The sequence below is a fragment of the Cuculus canorus genome, chromosome 5, assembly GCF_017976375.1.
Source record: "Cuculus canorus isolate bCucCan1 chromosome 5, bCucCan1.pri, whole genome shotgun sequence".
Taxonomy (NCBI): Eukaryota; Metazoa; Chordata; class Aves; order Cuculiformes; family Cuculidae; genus Cuculus; species Cuculus canorus.
The window spans coordinates 4,781,896-4,794,463 of NC_071405.1; the positions used below are offsets into that span (position 1 = coordinate 4,781,896).

Here is a 12,568-nt window from a genome sequence, read left to right on the forward strand (position 1 = left end):
CTGCAGTAAGGATGCTTTGTTTGAAAGGAGGGTTAGCTTGCTTATACCTGGGACCTGCTGCCAGTAATGTTTGTCCACGTTGGTTCAAGTACCAGCTAAACTATTCTGCAGGGTTTTGTGGTTTTTTTGTTGATAGTCTTTGTGAAGGAAAATACTACAAAGTCCAGTTAGTTAAAATGACTTGTTGCAATTTTTGTAGGAATATCAGATCAAAAAGTGCTTTCTATCAGGACAATAGCTACAGCACGAAGGGTAGAAAGCAGCTTCTGTCCCTTGCTGGACTTCATAAAACGTAACTGCATTCTATAAGCACTAAATGGCCTTTTGCAAGAGGAAGCTCACTTTTTTCCCCCCCTTCTCTTGAGAGATTTTTGTGCAGCTGCTTTACAGGTCTGTTAAGGTAACTGTCTGGACAGTCTTTGGCTGTCTTATTATAAAATTGATTCATGTCAGATTGCATTTATGGTTTCTAGGAGTTACAGAGTGATATGCAGCTTCTCCTCATTATTATGTGCTCTCCTTTGGCAGACGGGCTCGGATTCGTGCTCATGGGTGCTTTGATTCACAGAAGCGTTCTCCACACTGGTGCGCTGAGTGTACAAATCTTTCAGCCTGTGTATTGATAGAAGCCCTCAAGGGGATTTTATCACTGTATTTTTTTTTGTCTGCTTTTTAAGGATTCTAATTTGTGGCTATTTTGTGTGCTTGGCATATCCAAATATGTAAGTGTAGCCAGGCATCTGCTGCTTTTGTTCCTGACGTAAGTATATAAATGAATTGTAGACTGTTGGCACCAGAATGTTCAGCTACAGTGTTGCATCCTTCTCTAATTACTGATATTTTTGTGGGTCTATCAAGACTTTGGAGGGGGATGGGCTCCAGCTGCAGCAGCAAAATCACGTTTATGCCTTCATGTTTAAACTTACAGGGTTATAGTCTTCCAGAAGAAATCTTACCCTTAGTGAACTAATGCCAGGGGTTTTAGGGTCGGGAGTTTTGCTTTCAGAAGGTCACCTGTCAGAAAAGGTCTTGCTGGTCTTCAGTATGTGGTCTCAGTTCAGTGAACATCATATTCTGCACAGCCTTTGGTATGCATAGTAGGATTTTTCCTTGTCAACTATTTATTTCTCCCTAAACTGGCTGTAGCTGAATTCTGTCTTGTGCAGCGTCTCCATTAGTAAACTACTGGTCTCTGCAACTTCTCTTGCTTTTAGACAAGAAGGTTTCTTTGCTGTGGAGATGAGGAGAATGAGATCCATTATACGAAGGTAGTAAGCCCTAGTAGTACCAAACTCCTAGCAGCATGACAAGGAACAGTAATTCTCAGCAGAGCTCAGCTGCTTTTGTCTTACTTTCTTCTCTGTTGCATGTGGAGGACCTCAGATGCTTAGAATGTTGTAAGAGATCTTGTTCCAAAGCAACATCCCAGCAGGAATATGTTCGACTTCTTGATCCTGCGTTCCTGGGCTGTTTTGCTTCTTTTTCACAAATGGTTTTGTGGAGTATTTTATTGTCACTTTGCAAATTCATGCCCGTACGAGTTTGTCTTTTAGACAGTGATAAGATGACATGGTAGGTTGAAGCTGAAAAAGGAACAGATGTGTCTTCTAAAAAGTATCTTAGTCATTTGGTCGTAATCTGTATTGACAGGTACATGGAAATTTAACCTGTAATACAGTGGGTGGATCTCCATACACTGTAGTCGTAAGTTGAATCATAGAATCATGGAGTGGTCTGGCAGGAAGCAATCTTAAAGCCCATCCAGTTCCAAACCCCTGCCATGGGCAGGGACACCTCCCACTGGATCAGGGGCTCCAAGCCCTGTCCAACCTGGCCTGGAACACCTCCAGGGATGGGGCAGCCACCACTGCTCTGGGCAACCTGGGCCAGGGCCTCATAGGAAAACATTTCTTCCTAAAATCTCATCTCAATCTCCCCTCTTTCAGCCTCAAATGAGATGAAATAATGAGAAGCAAATACCTGCTGGAGTAAGTTTACGTGTAGTTGTAGTATGACTTTTTTTTTTGAAGTACGATTATGTTATTGTTGACTACAATATATGAACTGCAGAATTTATAGTAATATGTACCAGTAGTCTGATGCTATTGTTCAAAAATCAGTTAATCATATATCAAGTAGATGAAACTCGGTACAGGACAGTGACATATGTTTCCATATGCAGAAGAGATGTCATCAATTCAGGACTACAGAAGCCAGCTCTGAAGCAGTCGTACCAGAAAGCAAAGCAACGATGTGCAGGCAGGAATTTGCCCAAAGGAGCACTCTGGAGTTTGGGGTAAATCATTTATGCTATGGGTAGTTGATGTATCTGGCACTGCTGCAGCTTTGTGATGTGCTTCTGAGGTGTCTCTAGTTCTGGTCTGCTTTGGGGGGGGACATCTAGCAAGCTGACTGCAGGAGGAGAACTGCAGACTTAATTTCGAAGAGGGATGAAAGATCATTTGCAATATAATGATACTGAACAGGGATGAAAGAAACTGGAAAAGAAAAATAAAGATTTTTAAGGGTTAGAAAAGCTAAAAAGGAAGATTAAGAGGAAAAGGATTTATGAATTTGGTAGGTACGGCGTTTGGTAGGTACATCCACCAAAAATTTGTGGCTTACAAAACAATTCCTGAGCTATTGTATTATATCTTCTATGTCTGTCAGTATAAAAGGGCACCTATTTCAAGTTGCTTTGAATACTTTGAATTATTTAAGTGCAACAACGTGGATTGCTTTACGAGAGCTGGTCTGTATTCCTAGACATGAAGTAGAACTTAAGTCTAGCAAGTGGCTGCAATAATGATGGATTTGGCCACCTAACTTTAACCTTTAGTCAACACCTACTATGCATTTTAAAAGTGTATTTTGACTGCTTGCTTTTGTTTGAGGAGCCTACTTTACATTATTCACTGGAACAGCAGCATGGCGTCAAAGCAGACCTGACCCAGCTTTACAGTAGTTTATCTAGGATTACTTTTAGATTATTGCCTCCTTGCTTTTCACAGTACTCAAAACAGAATTATAGGAATGTCATATTTTCATTTCTCTTCGGGAGAAAGAGCAGAGTTCGCTGCATTGGCTGCTTGTCTAAAATTGTACACACAAAATTCAGTAAATAGAGAAAATCCTTGAATATCTGCCTGTTGAGTTGATGAATGGTGAATTGCTGGAGTAACAGCACGCAACCTCATGTGTGCGCTGGTAGCAGATGGCTATGATGTATGCAAGACAAATGTGTTGTCCCTTCTGCCCCTTTCCCCTCATGTCTCCAAGTTCGGTGGGAAAAAAGAGTATGTAAGAACAAACTTGTAAATGCCACGAAAGCCGTAAAACCTTGAACTTTAGATAAACTGGGCTATTTATTGAAATTGTTTCTGTGTAGGCAGTGAGCCTCTGCACCATGAGTTTTGGAGATGGGGTGATTTGCAGTCAGTGAATTGAAGCAATGTTGCCTGCAAGTTATGTGCATCAACTCTTTGATCATGACAACAGTTTTAAACTGTTTCTTTAAATGTCAGGTGTCTATTGTCACAGAATCATAGCGTCATTAAGACTGGAAAAGACCTCTAAGATCATCAAGCGCAACCATCAGCCCAGCGTCACTGTGCCTACTAAACCATGGCGAATTACTTGTTCTATGTGCATTTTTAACTTCCTGTAGCCTGTTTGGATTAGTTACCAAATGAACGAAACTACTTGAAACCAGTAAGGAATTTGTAATGTTTTTACAGTTAACTAGAGTTTTTCAGAAGGCAGGTGTTGCTCTGTTCAGTTTACCATGTACTGAAGAAAAGAAATAATTTGCCTATAGGTAGTTGCAACACCAGTATATGTATTAAAAATGTTTATTTGAGATGCTTACTAGGGGCAGCGTATAAGATATAATGTATTTATGGTGGCATATTGTTTTATTTCACCTGCATTTGTAGAGTTTTGGTCTTTTTTTAGTTGTCAGGAGAATATTGACAGCTGAAACGTTACAGGCTGACAAGGTATTAGCATGGTATTCAAAAAACGTGTATAAGTGTTGTTGCAGTTGTAATATGGACACTGGTTTGTAAGGAAAGGAATGAAGAACGTTGAAGTAGGTTTGTATGGAGCTGCGCAGAAAGCAGATGCAGACTCATTCAATAGTTGGCCCGGTGATTCTGGTTGGTATGGTTGTTTCAACCCCTCCTGAAGGCATGGAAAGCCTGTGAAGTTTCCCTGATAACGTCTCTTTCTTAGCAAAAGGCTAGAGGAAAATTATATATAATAGCTGTATCAATAGCCAAGGGTCAGTGTAAATTTTCAGTGTTATTGAAATCTAGTGTTACAGAAGCAGGAATTCTGGGCAATGACTGTCAGGTTTAAGTTGATACTGTGTAGAATTGCAAACGGTGTTTAGTTCACGGTCTGTGAATTGACGTTTGTCATAATACTTACAGGGGGTCTACAGGAAAGCTGGCGAGGGGCTGTTATCAGGGAGTGCGGGGATAGGATGAGGGGGAACGGTTATAAGCTGAAAGAGGGGAGATTTAGATGAGATATTAGGAAGAATTTTTTTTCCTGTGAGGGTGGGGAGTCACTGGCACAGGTTGCCCAGAGAAGTTGTTGCCCCATCGCTGTTCGAGGCCAGGTTGGATGGGGCTTTGAGCAACCTGATCCAGTGGGAGGTGTCTCTGTCCAAGGCAGGGGGATTGGAACTGGATGGGTTTAAGGTCCTTTCCAATCCAAACTGTTCTGCGATTCTATGATTCTATAATGTGCTGGAAAACTTCCCCAGTGGACACACTTTTTTGATGTGGAAAAAATGTCAGTGTCATGATCGTGAGTTTTTACAGTACTTCAGTGTCTGCTGGCTGTGGCAGTCGATTGGTCCAAAAATCTAGTGGAAATGCAAAGTCGCCTTCGCTTTAGAAGGACTTCTTCCTTGCTAGCTAAAGTTTCCTTTTTTCTCAAGTTGCAAGACCTTTTGTCTGACATCCCAGAGTGTTGCTTATGTTCTCTTTTTATAAAAGAAATTGAAGGCCAGCAGCCAAGTAAGAAAGCATTTAACTCATGAAGGCGCTGCTGTCATTAATTTCAAACATGTCAGTGTGGTGTCGGTCAGCTTGACTACCAACAAAGAAAACTAAAGTGTTCCCATAAATCATGTTATTGTCCTAATCCAACCTAATTAAGTGAACTGAAACTCCTATTCTAATGGTACAGCCCTTTCTGCAAGACATCTGCCTCCTTTCTTAATGTATTTTAGCCTTCACTTCTTCTGTAGTGCAGAAGAGTTGGTAACTGTAATGTTAAGTCCCTCTCGTGATCTTTGGGGAGCTAACGAGGCAGAAGTGAACTAAGAAGTTTAAATTTCCAAATGCAGAGCTTTATTTTTAGTTTCCTTTTCTTGGAAATATTGTTTGCGGACCAGAAGAATGCGACAAAATCACCATTTCTAGAAGTGGATTCCTGCAAGCCTGTGAGCAGCAGCCGAAAGGCTGAGGGTATTTTAGGATCTGCTTCTCTAGTTCAGTGACATCTTTACACAGAAGGTTTGACCTAATAATGTTAGGTTAATGTAGTCACGCTGTGAGCTCCTGACCTGTTCTTGAACCTCTGGGATTAAGATGACTACGGGAAAAGGGTGACTTTATCAGTGTCGGTGTGCAGGAGAGAGCTGAGGCACACCTGGAGATGCTCCTGGATAGGGGACATCTGGCTGAGGGTGGATAGAGGACTGTGTAGTAGGTAAATGCAGAATCTCTTACTAAAACAATTAGTATAATTTTAGAGGAAGAAAAAACACCACTTCGCAAGCCTTTCTTCGGGTTTGAAGCTTAAGTCAGGATGTCTGCTGTTCATCAAAACAATGGCATGCTTATTGCAGACGACAAATTTTAAGTATATACACTAGTTAATGCCTGTGCAAACCAGGAGCATTTAGAGGTTTCAGATACTAGCCCATAAAAAAAAAAAGAGTTCAAGGAAAATGTGGGTTTTCTTGTTGCACTTGGAGAAATCTAACTATGCCAGTGTTGACCTCCTGAAAAAGCATGGCCAGCAGGTCGAGGGAGGTGATTCTGCCCCCCTATTCCTCTCTTGCGATAGGATGAGGGGGGATGGGTATAAACTGAAGAGGGACAGATTTAGACTAGACATTAGGAAGAATTTCTTCACCATGAGAGTGGTGAGGTACTGGCCCAGGTTGTCCAGGGAAGTGGTGGCTGCCCCATCCCTGGAGGTGTTCAGGGCCAGGTCGGATGGGGCCTTGGGCAGCCTGAGCCAGAGAGAGGTGTCTCTGCCCGTGGCAGGGGCGTTGGAACTAGATGATCTTTAAGGTCTTTTCCAATCCAAACTATTCCATGATTCTATGAAGAAAAGTTCCATCTTAGGTTGGACTTAATTACAGGCTTTTTGTAGGTTCTTCCAGAAGGGTGGTCTGCTGCTTTTCCTCCTTGTGACTCGTTGGTTAATGAAGGCATTCCTGTACATGTTTGACACTGATCTGACGTTGTGAAAATGGGACACAGTTAAAGTTTCTCAAGTGTACTGACCTTTCTGCTCACTTCCCACACAGTAGTGACCAATGCTGTCGTCCTGTGGTTAGGAGAGAGGTCTCGCTGTTAGCAGAGTGGCATCAGCTCTGAGTGATGCTGTGTGTTTGCAAAAATGGCAGGAAATTGTACGTGGGCCCCTCAGTACAAGAAGGACATTGAGGGATTGGAGTGTGTTTGGAGAAGGACAGTAAAGCTGATGAAGGGTCTGGGGAGTGAGTGGCTGAGGAAGCTGAGGGCTGTTTAGCCTGGAGAAGAGGAGACTGAGGGGAGACCTCATTGGTCTCTGCAACTTCCTGAAAGGAGGTTGTAGTGAGGTGGGTGTTGGTCTCTTCTCCAAAGGAACTCCAAAGGAGTGATAGGACAAGAGCAAATGGCCTCAAGTTGCACTAGGGGAGGATCAGGTTGGATATTAGAAAAAATATTACTGTTGAAGCATTGGAAGAGGCTGCCCAGGGAAGTGGTGGAGTCCCCATCCCTTGAGGTGTTCAAAAACCTTGTGGATGTGGCACTTAAGGATGTGGTTTAGTAGGCATGGTGGTGCTGGGCTGATGGTTGGACTGGGTCATGTTAGAGGTCTTTTCCAACCTTAAGGATTCTATGATTCTATTCTGCGATTCTGAAAACTATTCTTTAAAATGAAACCTTTGTGTACTCTATTCCCCTTACCTGCAAGGTGTTTTTATGTGTGGGGTGAAGGTATTCTACTTTCTCCCTTCTTGACATGGTGGTAACAGGGATAGGATCTACCTTTCCAGGTGAACAAGTGGAGAGCAGAAGATTCAGTTGGGCTGGGATGTTCCTGGGGCTGGCTGAGTTTGAGGCTTTGCTGCTGGGAAAGCAGTGTCTATTTGATCTTGGATCCTCCGAGACCTGACAGATTTGTAAGCCGTAGCCTTTAGCTGCTACTTTGATTCTGTGTGAGTGCTGGAACAAGGTTTTGTTCTCAAAATGGAGAGAGAGGAACAAGAAGGAAAAGTGTGTGTAAGGAGGCAGGGAGAAACCAGGGCCAAGTGTCGTTCCGGCAAACAGGAAGGATAGAGCTGAAAACTTGAACTACTAGCAAAGTTTTCTTTTTTTAAAACAATAAAGAAGTAAATATGTACTTAAGCTGTGTTAGTGTGGAGGTGAGGTAGTGGAGCTTCTCAAATGCAGCTCCTTTTTATCTCTGATAACATATGGCAGCGTTGATGATCCCAAAAATCATTGGAACGCAAATCTGAAGGCAGTGGGGTAGCAGTGATGTTCACTTCGAGTGCTGGGGAGGAGAGAAGCCTTCCTGTTAAGATAAACTGGCTCGACGCATGTGGAGTCTTGGGCAGCCAGAGGGACGTGTCCCTGACCATGGCAGAGGATTGGAACTAGATGATCTTTAAGGTCCCTTCCAGCCCAAACTATTCTATGATTCTTTGAACACATAGCGAGGCATGGAGCTGCTGCACGCGGTCCTCCAAAGCTAAGCCCTATGGATATGGATGGATTACTGTACAAACAGAAGCACTGTCGTGGAAAGCTGATGGGGAAATCTGTCCCTTCATGCCAAATGGAATATGGCACCTCAGGTTTCTTTTATTCCTTTCATTTCACCTTCGAACTTTTCTAAATCCCTCAGCCCCAGCATGGACATAGTCACTAGAAGTGGAATTATTCTGGAAAAATCTCTTGCTACTTTGATTTGTTCCCTCTGTTCCTCTGCAGGGCTTTTGTCGGCCTTCACTTTGCTATCTGCTTCCTCTAAAGGGAATTACTTGAATTCAGTGGCTTGAGACCGTTCACTGTATAAAACTGTTGTGTAGGCAGCTGAATTAATCTATCCCCTATCTCTCCACCAGCATTCCTGCTGGACAAGAGATGGCATATGCTATGGCCAGTCTGGAGCCACATGTTTCCAATTTGTTTGGCAGGCTAAGGCTATGTCTATTAGCAAGGGTTTTCCAGCATTTGTTTTTGTTGGGAACTAATTTTTTTGAGGGGGTTGGGGGGTGTTTTGCCCATGCTCAATTGCTGGTTTAAGGTGTCCCTGCCAATGGCAGGGGTGGTTGCAACTAAGTTATCTTTACGGTCCCTTCCAACCCAAACTGTTCTGTGATCTAAACTTTTAAGAACCTAAAAGATATAAGAAAACTGCTCTCAAATTTAAGTGGTGTTGGCCCCCACACTCAAAAGTTTGGTTGACTCTGAGTACGAGCTTCGATAATAACACACTGTTGCTCTTGTGGATCTTGGGGCCAAGGTGGGGGAGATACAGGTAAGGTTCAGTGCCTAGTTTTTATTCCTTTGTGTTCCAATTCCTTCTTGGATGATGGAAGTGGTGTTATCCAGCCTGAAACTCTGAAGTCATCTGCTGGAATCTGATGCTGCTGTACGTCCTGTGGGAGTTGGGGCTTTTCTCACTTCAGGTACCACAGTAGCACAATTCTGTGACAGCATCATTTTTTTCAGAGGGAAATCCTACTGGCAGAAGAAAAAAATTGGAAATATGAATGTTGAAAAGCAGTAAAAATACAGCCTCACTATTTTGGTCGCTACAAACCAGTTTCAAGGGAGTTGGGGTAGTCGATCTTCCAGGTTTTACTGGCTGGTAATGGTCTAATTCTGTAGCTGTAGCCTCACGCTGTCAAAATCCTTCACGATTTTGCTTGTGGCTGTGTTCCACTTACAGTACTCTTTCATTAAGAGACTTAACCCTTCATTTCTCGTAGTCATCAAGAGTAGTTCATAGTTATTCTGTTTTGTGTAATTCCTGAAATACCGTTAACTTTTTTTTCACTTGAAAGTGGCCAGTTGGCTTGAGACCAACAATTAAAATGCCTATAAAATCATGGAATCATAGAATGGGTTGGGTTGGAAGGGATCTTCAAGACTGTTCAGTTTCAACCACCCTGCAACTGGTTCAGGTTGCTCGGAGCCTCATCCGGCTTGGGCTACAACACCTCAGGGGATGGGGCAGCCACAGCTTCTCTGGGCAACCTGTGCCAGGGCCTCACCAACCTCACAGGAAACGATTTCTTCCTAAGATCTCATTTAAATTTCCCCTCTTTCAGCTTAAAACCATTCCCCCTCATCCTTTCCCTGCATTTCCCGATAAAGAGTCCCCCCATAGCGTTCCTATAGGCTCCCTTTAATGTCAACTGTGGATGCTGCAAACTGTGAAAGTACACGAGTTGAAATAATTCTAATCATAGAACAGTTTGAATTGGAAGGGACCGTAAAGCCCATCCAGTTCCACCCTCTGCCATGGGCAGGGACACCTCCTGCTGCATCAGACTGCCCAAGGCCCCATCCAACCTGGCCTTGAACACCTCCAGGGATGGGGCAGCCACCACTTCCCTGGGCAACCTGTGCAGGGGCCTCACCACTCTCATAGTGAAGAAATTGCTCCTTATGTGTCGTCTAAATCTGCCCCTTTACAGTTTAGAACCATTGCCCCTGATCCTATCACTATAAGCCTTTGTAAAAAGTCCCTTCTGAAAAGAGCTATATTCTTAGCTTTTTGAAAAATGATTACACAGTTCCAGGAAATGAAACGAGGCATTTCATACTGAAAATAACTGGGTTTAAATAGTAGAAAACAAAGGGAAATAAAATGAAGAGAAGTTGGGAAGGGAACACACGCAGAAAAGAAAGATTTTTGACCTACCCTAATATTTTGGAGGAGATAATGACCATGGTCAACCTCATGGGAATCATTAACATATACAAATCCTGGTTCTGTAGGCGTAGGACATGATGTTCCTAGGTAATTCTGGAAGTTTTTAAATTTGCTCCTTTGTTTATCCTATTGGATCTTAAAACTTGTAGTTTTAGGTCTTGCCAAAGATTCCACCTAATTCACTATTTTGCCTGACGAGATCATAAGCTTTGGGCACACATCTGTGCTGTGAGTTTTACCCCGTTGCAGATGCTCAGTGCTGCGCATCCTGGCAGGAGCTGAAGCCAGGACTATCATGTTAACATGCTCACAGCTGCTGATGGGATTGTCCTCTGTTGTGTCCTCGGCTGCAACGAAGTTGAGTGGAAATGAGTGAAAATTGTGTGTGTGAAAGCTATTACTTTCTGATCTTTGAAGTGATGGTTTCTGATAACATGAATATAAATTGATTACTGCCATATTATGCTTAAAATACAAGGTGCAAGGGTCTCTTGTTCATCACTTAATATTTCATTTGTAGTCTAGTAACACCTGAGACCTGCTCAGGGCTCGAGATCCCCATGTTACTTGTCAAACATGGATAGAGGAAAAGGTCAGTCTCCTAGCAGGTCACAAGGTGGTGGTGACTTCATTTGAATTCTGTCTTGAGATGCTGTTTGTTCTTGCAACATAGTGCGTGCCAGTGTAATAGTTACTACAAAACAGACTGTAAATTCAAACTGGGAAATCTAGAATCTTTGCACTGCTGATCACCGTATATGTTTGCCTCACTTTTCAGCTGTTGTTACAACTGTTGCCACAAAATTGGGGAAACCAGGCTTTATGGCTTGAAGTTTTACTAAAAGCTTCAGTGCGAAAAAAGAGTACTGGAAGGGACTAGGAAAGGTCATCTTGGCTAATCATTTGCCTCCAGATATTATCACCTATGCCCACATCTTTAGCAGGTGTTGGAGCTGCTAAGAGCTTTCAGCAAGAGGTGTGTTGTAAAAGTAGTGGTAGAGTTCAGTGATTTAGGTTGGAAGGGACCTTAAAGATCATCTAATTCCAACCCCCCTGTGGTCAGCAGGGACATCTCCCACTAGATCAGGCTGGCCAAGGTCCCATCCAACCTGACCTTGAACACCTCCAGGGATGGGGCAGCCACAACTTCCCTGGGCAACCTGGGCCTGTGTTTCACCACTCTCATAGTGAAGAAATTCCTCTTCATGTCTAGTCTAAATCTGCCCCTCTCCAGTTTATACCCATTGCCCCTCATCCTATCTCTACAAGCCTTTGTAAAAAGTCCCTCTCTAGCTTTTTTGTAACCCCTTCAATTGAGTACCAGAGGGCCGCTATAAGGTCTCCTCTGAGCCTTCTCCAGGCTGAACAAGCCCAACTCTCTCAGCCTGTCTTTGTATAGGAGGTGCTTCAGCCCTCCGATCATCTTCATAGCCCTCCTCTGGACCTGTTCCAACAGCTCCATCTCCTCCTTATGTTGAGGATTACAGATCTGGACGTGCTACTCCACATGGAGCCTCACAAGAGAGGAATAGAGGGGCAGAATCCTTTCCCTTGCCTTGCTGGCCACCCTTTTTTTGGTGCAGTGCAAGACATGGTTGGCCGCCTGGGCTGAGAGCACACGCTGCCAGCTCGCGTCAAGCTTCCCATCAATCAGCACCTCAAGTCCTTCTCCTCAGGGCTGCTCTCAATCACATAATCCCCCATCCTGTATTGAAACTGCAGATTGCCCCAATCCAGCTGTAGCACCTTCCACTTGGCTTTGTTGAACCTCATGAGATTCACACAGGCCCACTTCTCCAGCTTGTCCAGGTCCTCCTGCGTGACATCCCATACTTCTGATGTGGCAACTGCACTACTCAGCTTGGATCATCTAGTCTCTAACCTGTTGCTGTAAATGGATGAGGTTTAAAAGAAAGAATTTATCGGTTTAAAAGAAAGAATTTATCTATTGTGTTTGTTTCAATAATTTTGTTTCAAATACTTTTGCTAACCCTTAGTAGGCTTTCGGTATGCACGTGGATGTTTTTAATAGCTCCATCATTCAGTGAGACGTCTAATGATTTGTTTAATAATTCATCTGTAGCTTTAGGATCATTTAGACTTTTGTGAGAGATGACAAATGAGTAGAATATATTTAGTTGCTTAATTTAATCATCCCTATCTGGAATGGGGCTAGTGAACCTCTTCTGGAAAATTACTCCTCCCCTTAGCAGAAAACTGAAGAAAGCTTTAATTAATCTATTAATTCAGTACTGAAGTGTCTGCAAAGTGTTTTTTGAGCAGTAACAGTCATTACCTTTCATAATTGTGTGCAGATATATGGGCCTTATATTTACATGTATTTCCCTGTTAGACAATAGATTTAGTTTCTCAGCTTGCTTTCCTT

At 43.0% G+C, this 12,568-nt stretch overlaps 1 protein-coding gene across 2 annotated transcripts in view; it reads left to right on the forward strand.

Annotated features, from left to right (window-relative positions):
• The window catches only part of PELI2 (pellino E3 ubiquitin protein ligase family member 2), an 87,324-nt gene that overhangs the window by 52,255 nt on the left and 22,501 nt on the right, over positions 1-12,568 (forward strand). Inside the window, exon 3 of one of the 2 annotated variants that reach the window (XM_054067869.1) lies at positions 2,183-2,296. The exons of the other annotated variant lie outside the window; for it this stretch is intronic. Within the exon in view, the coding sequence (XP_053923844.1) occupies positions 2,183-2,296 (114 nt within the window). The remainder of the gene's footprint in view (positions 1-2,182; positions 2,297-12,568) is intronic. 2 annotated transcript variants of the gene reach the window in all.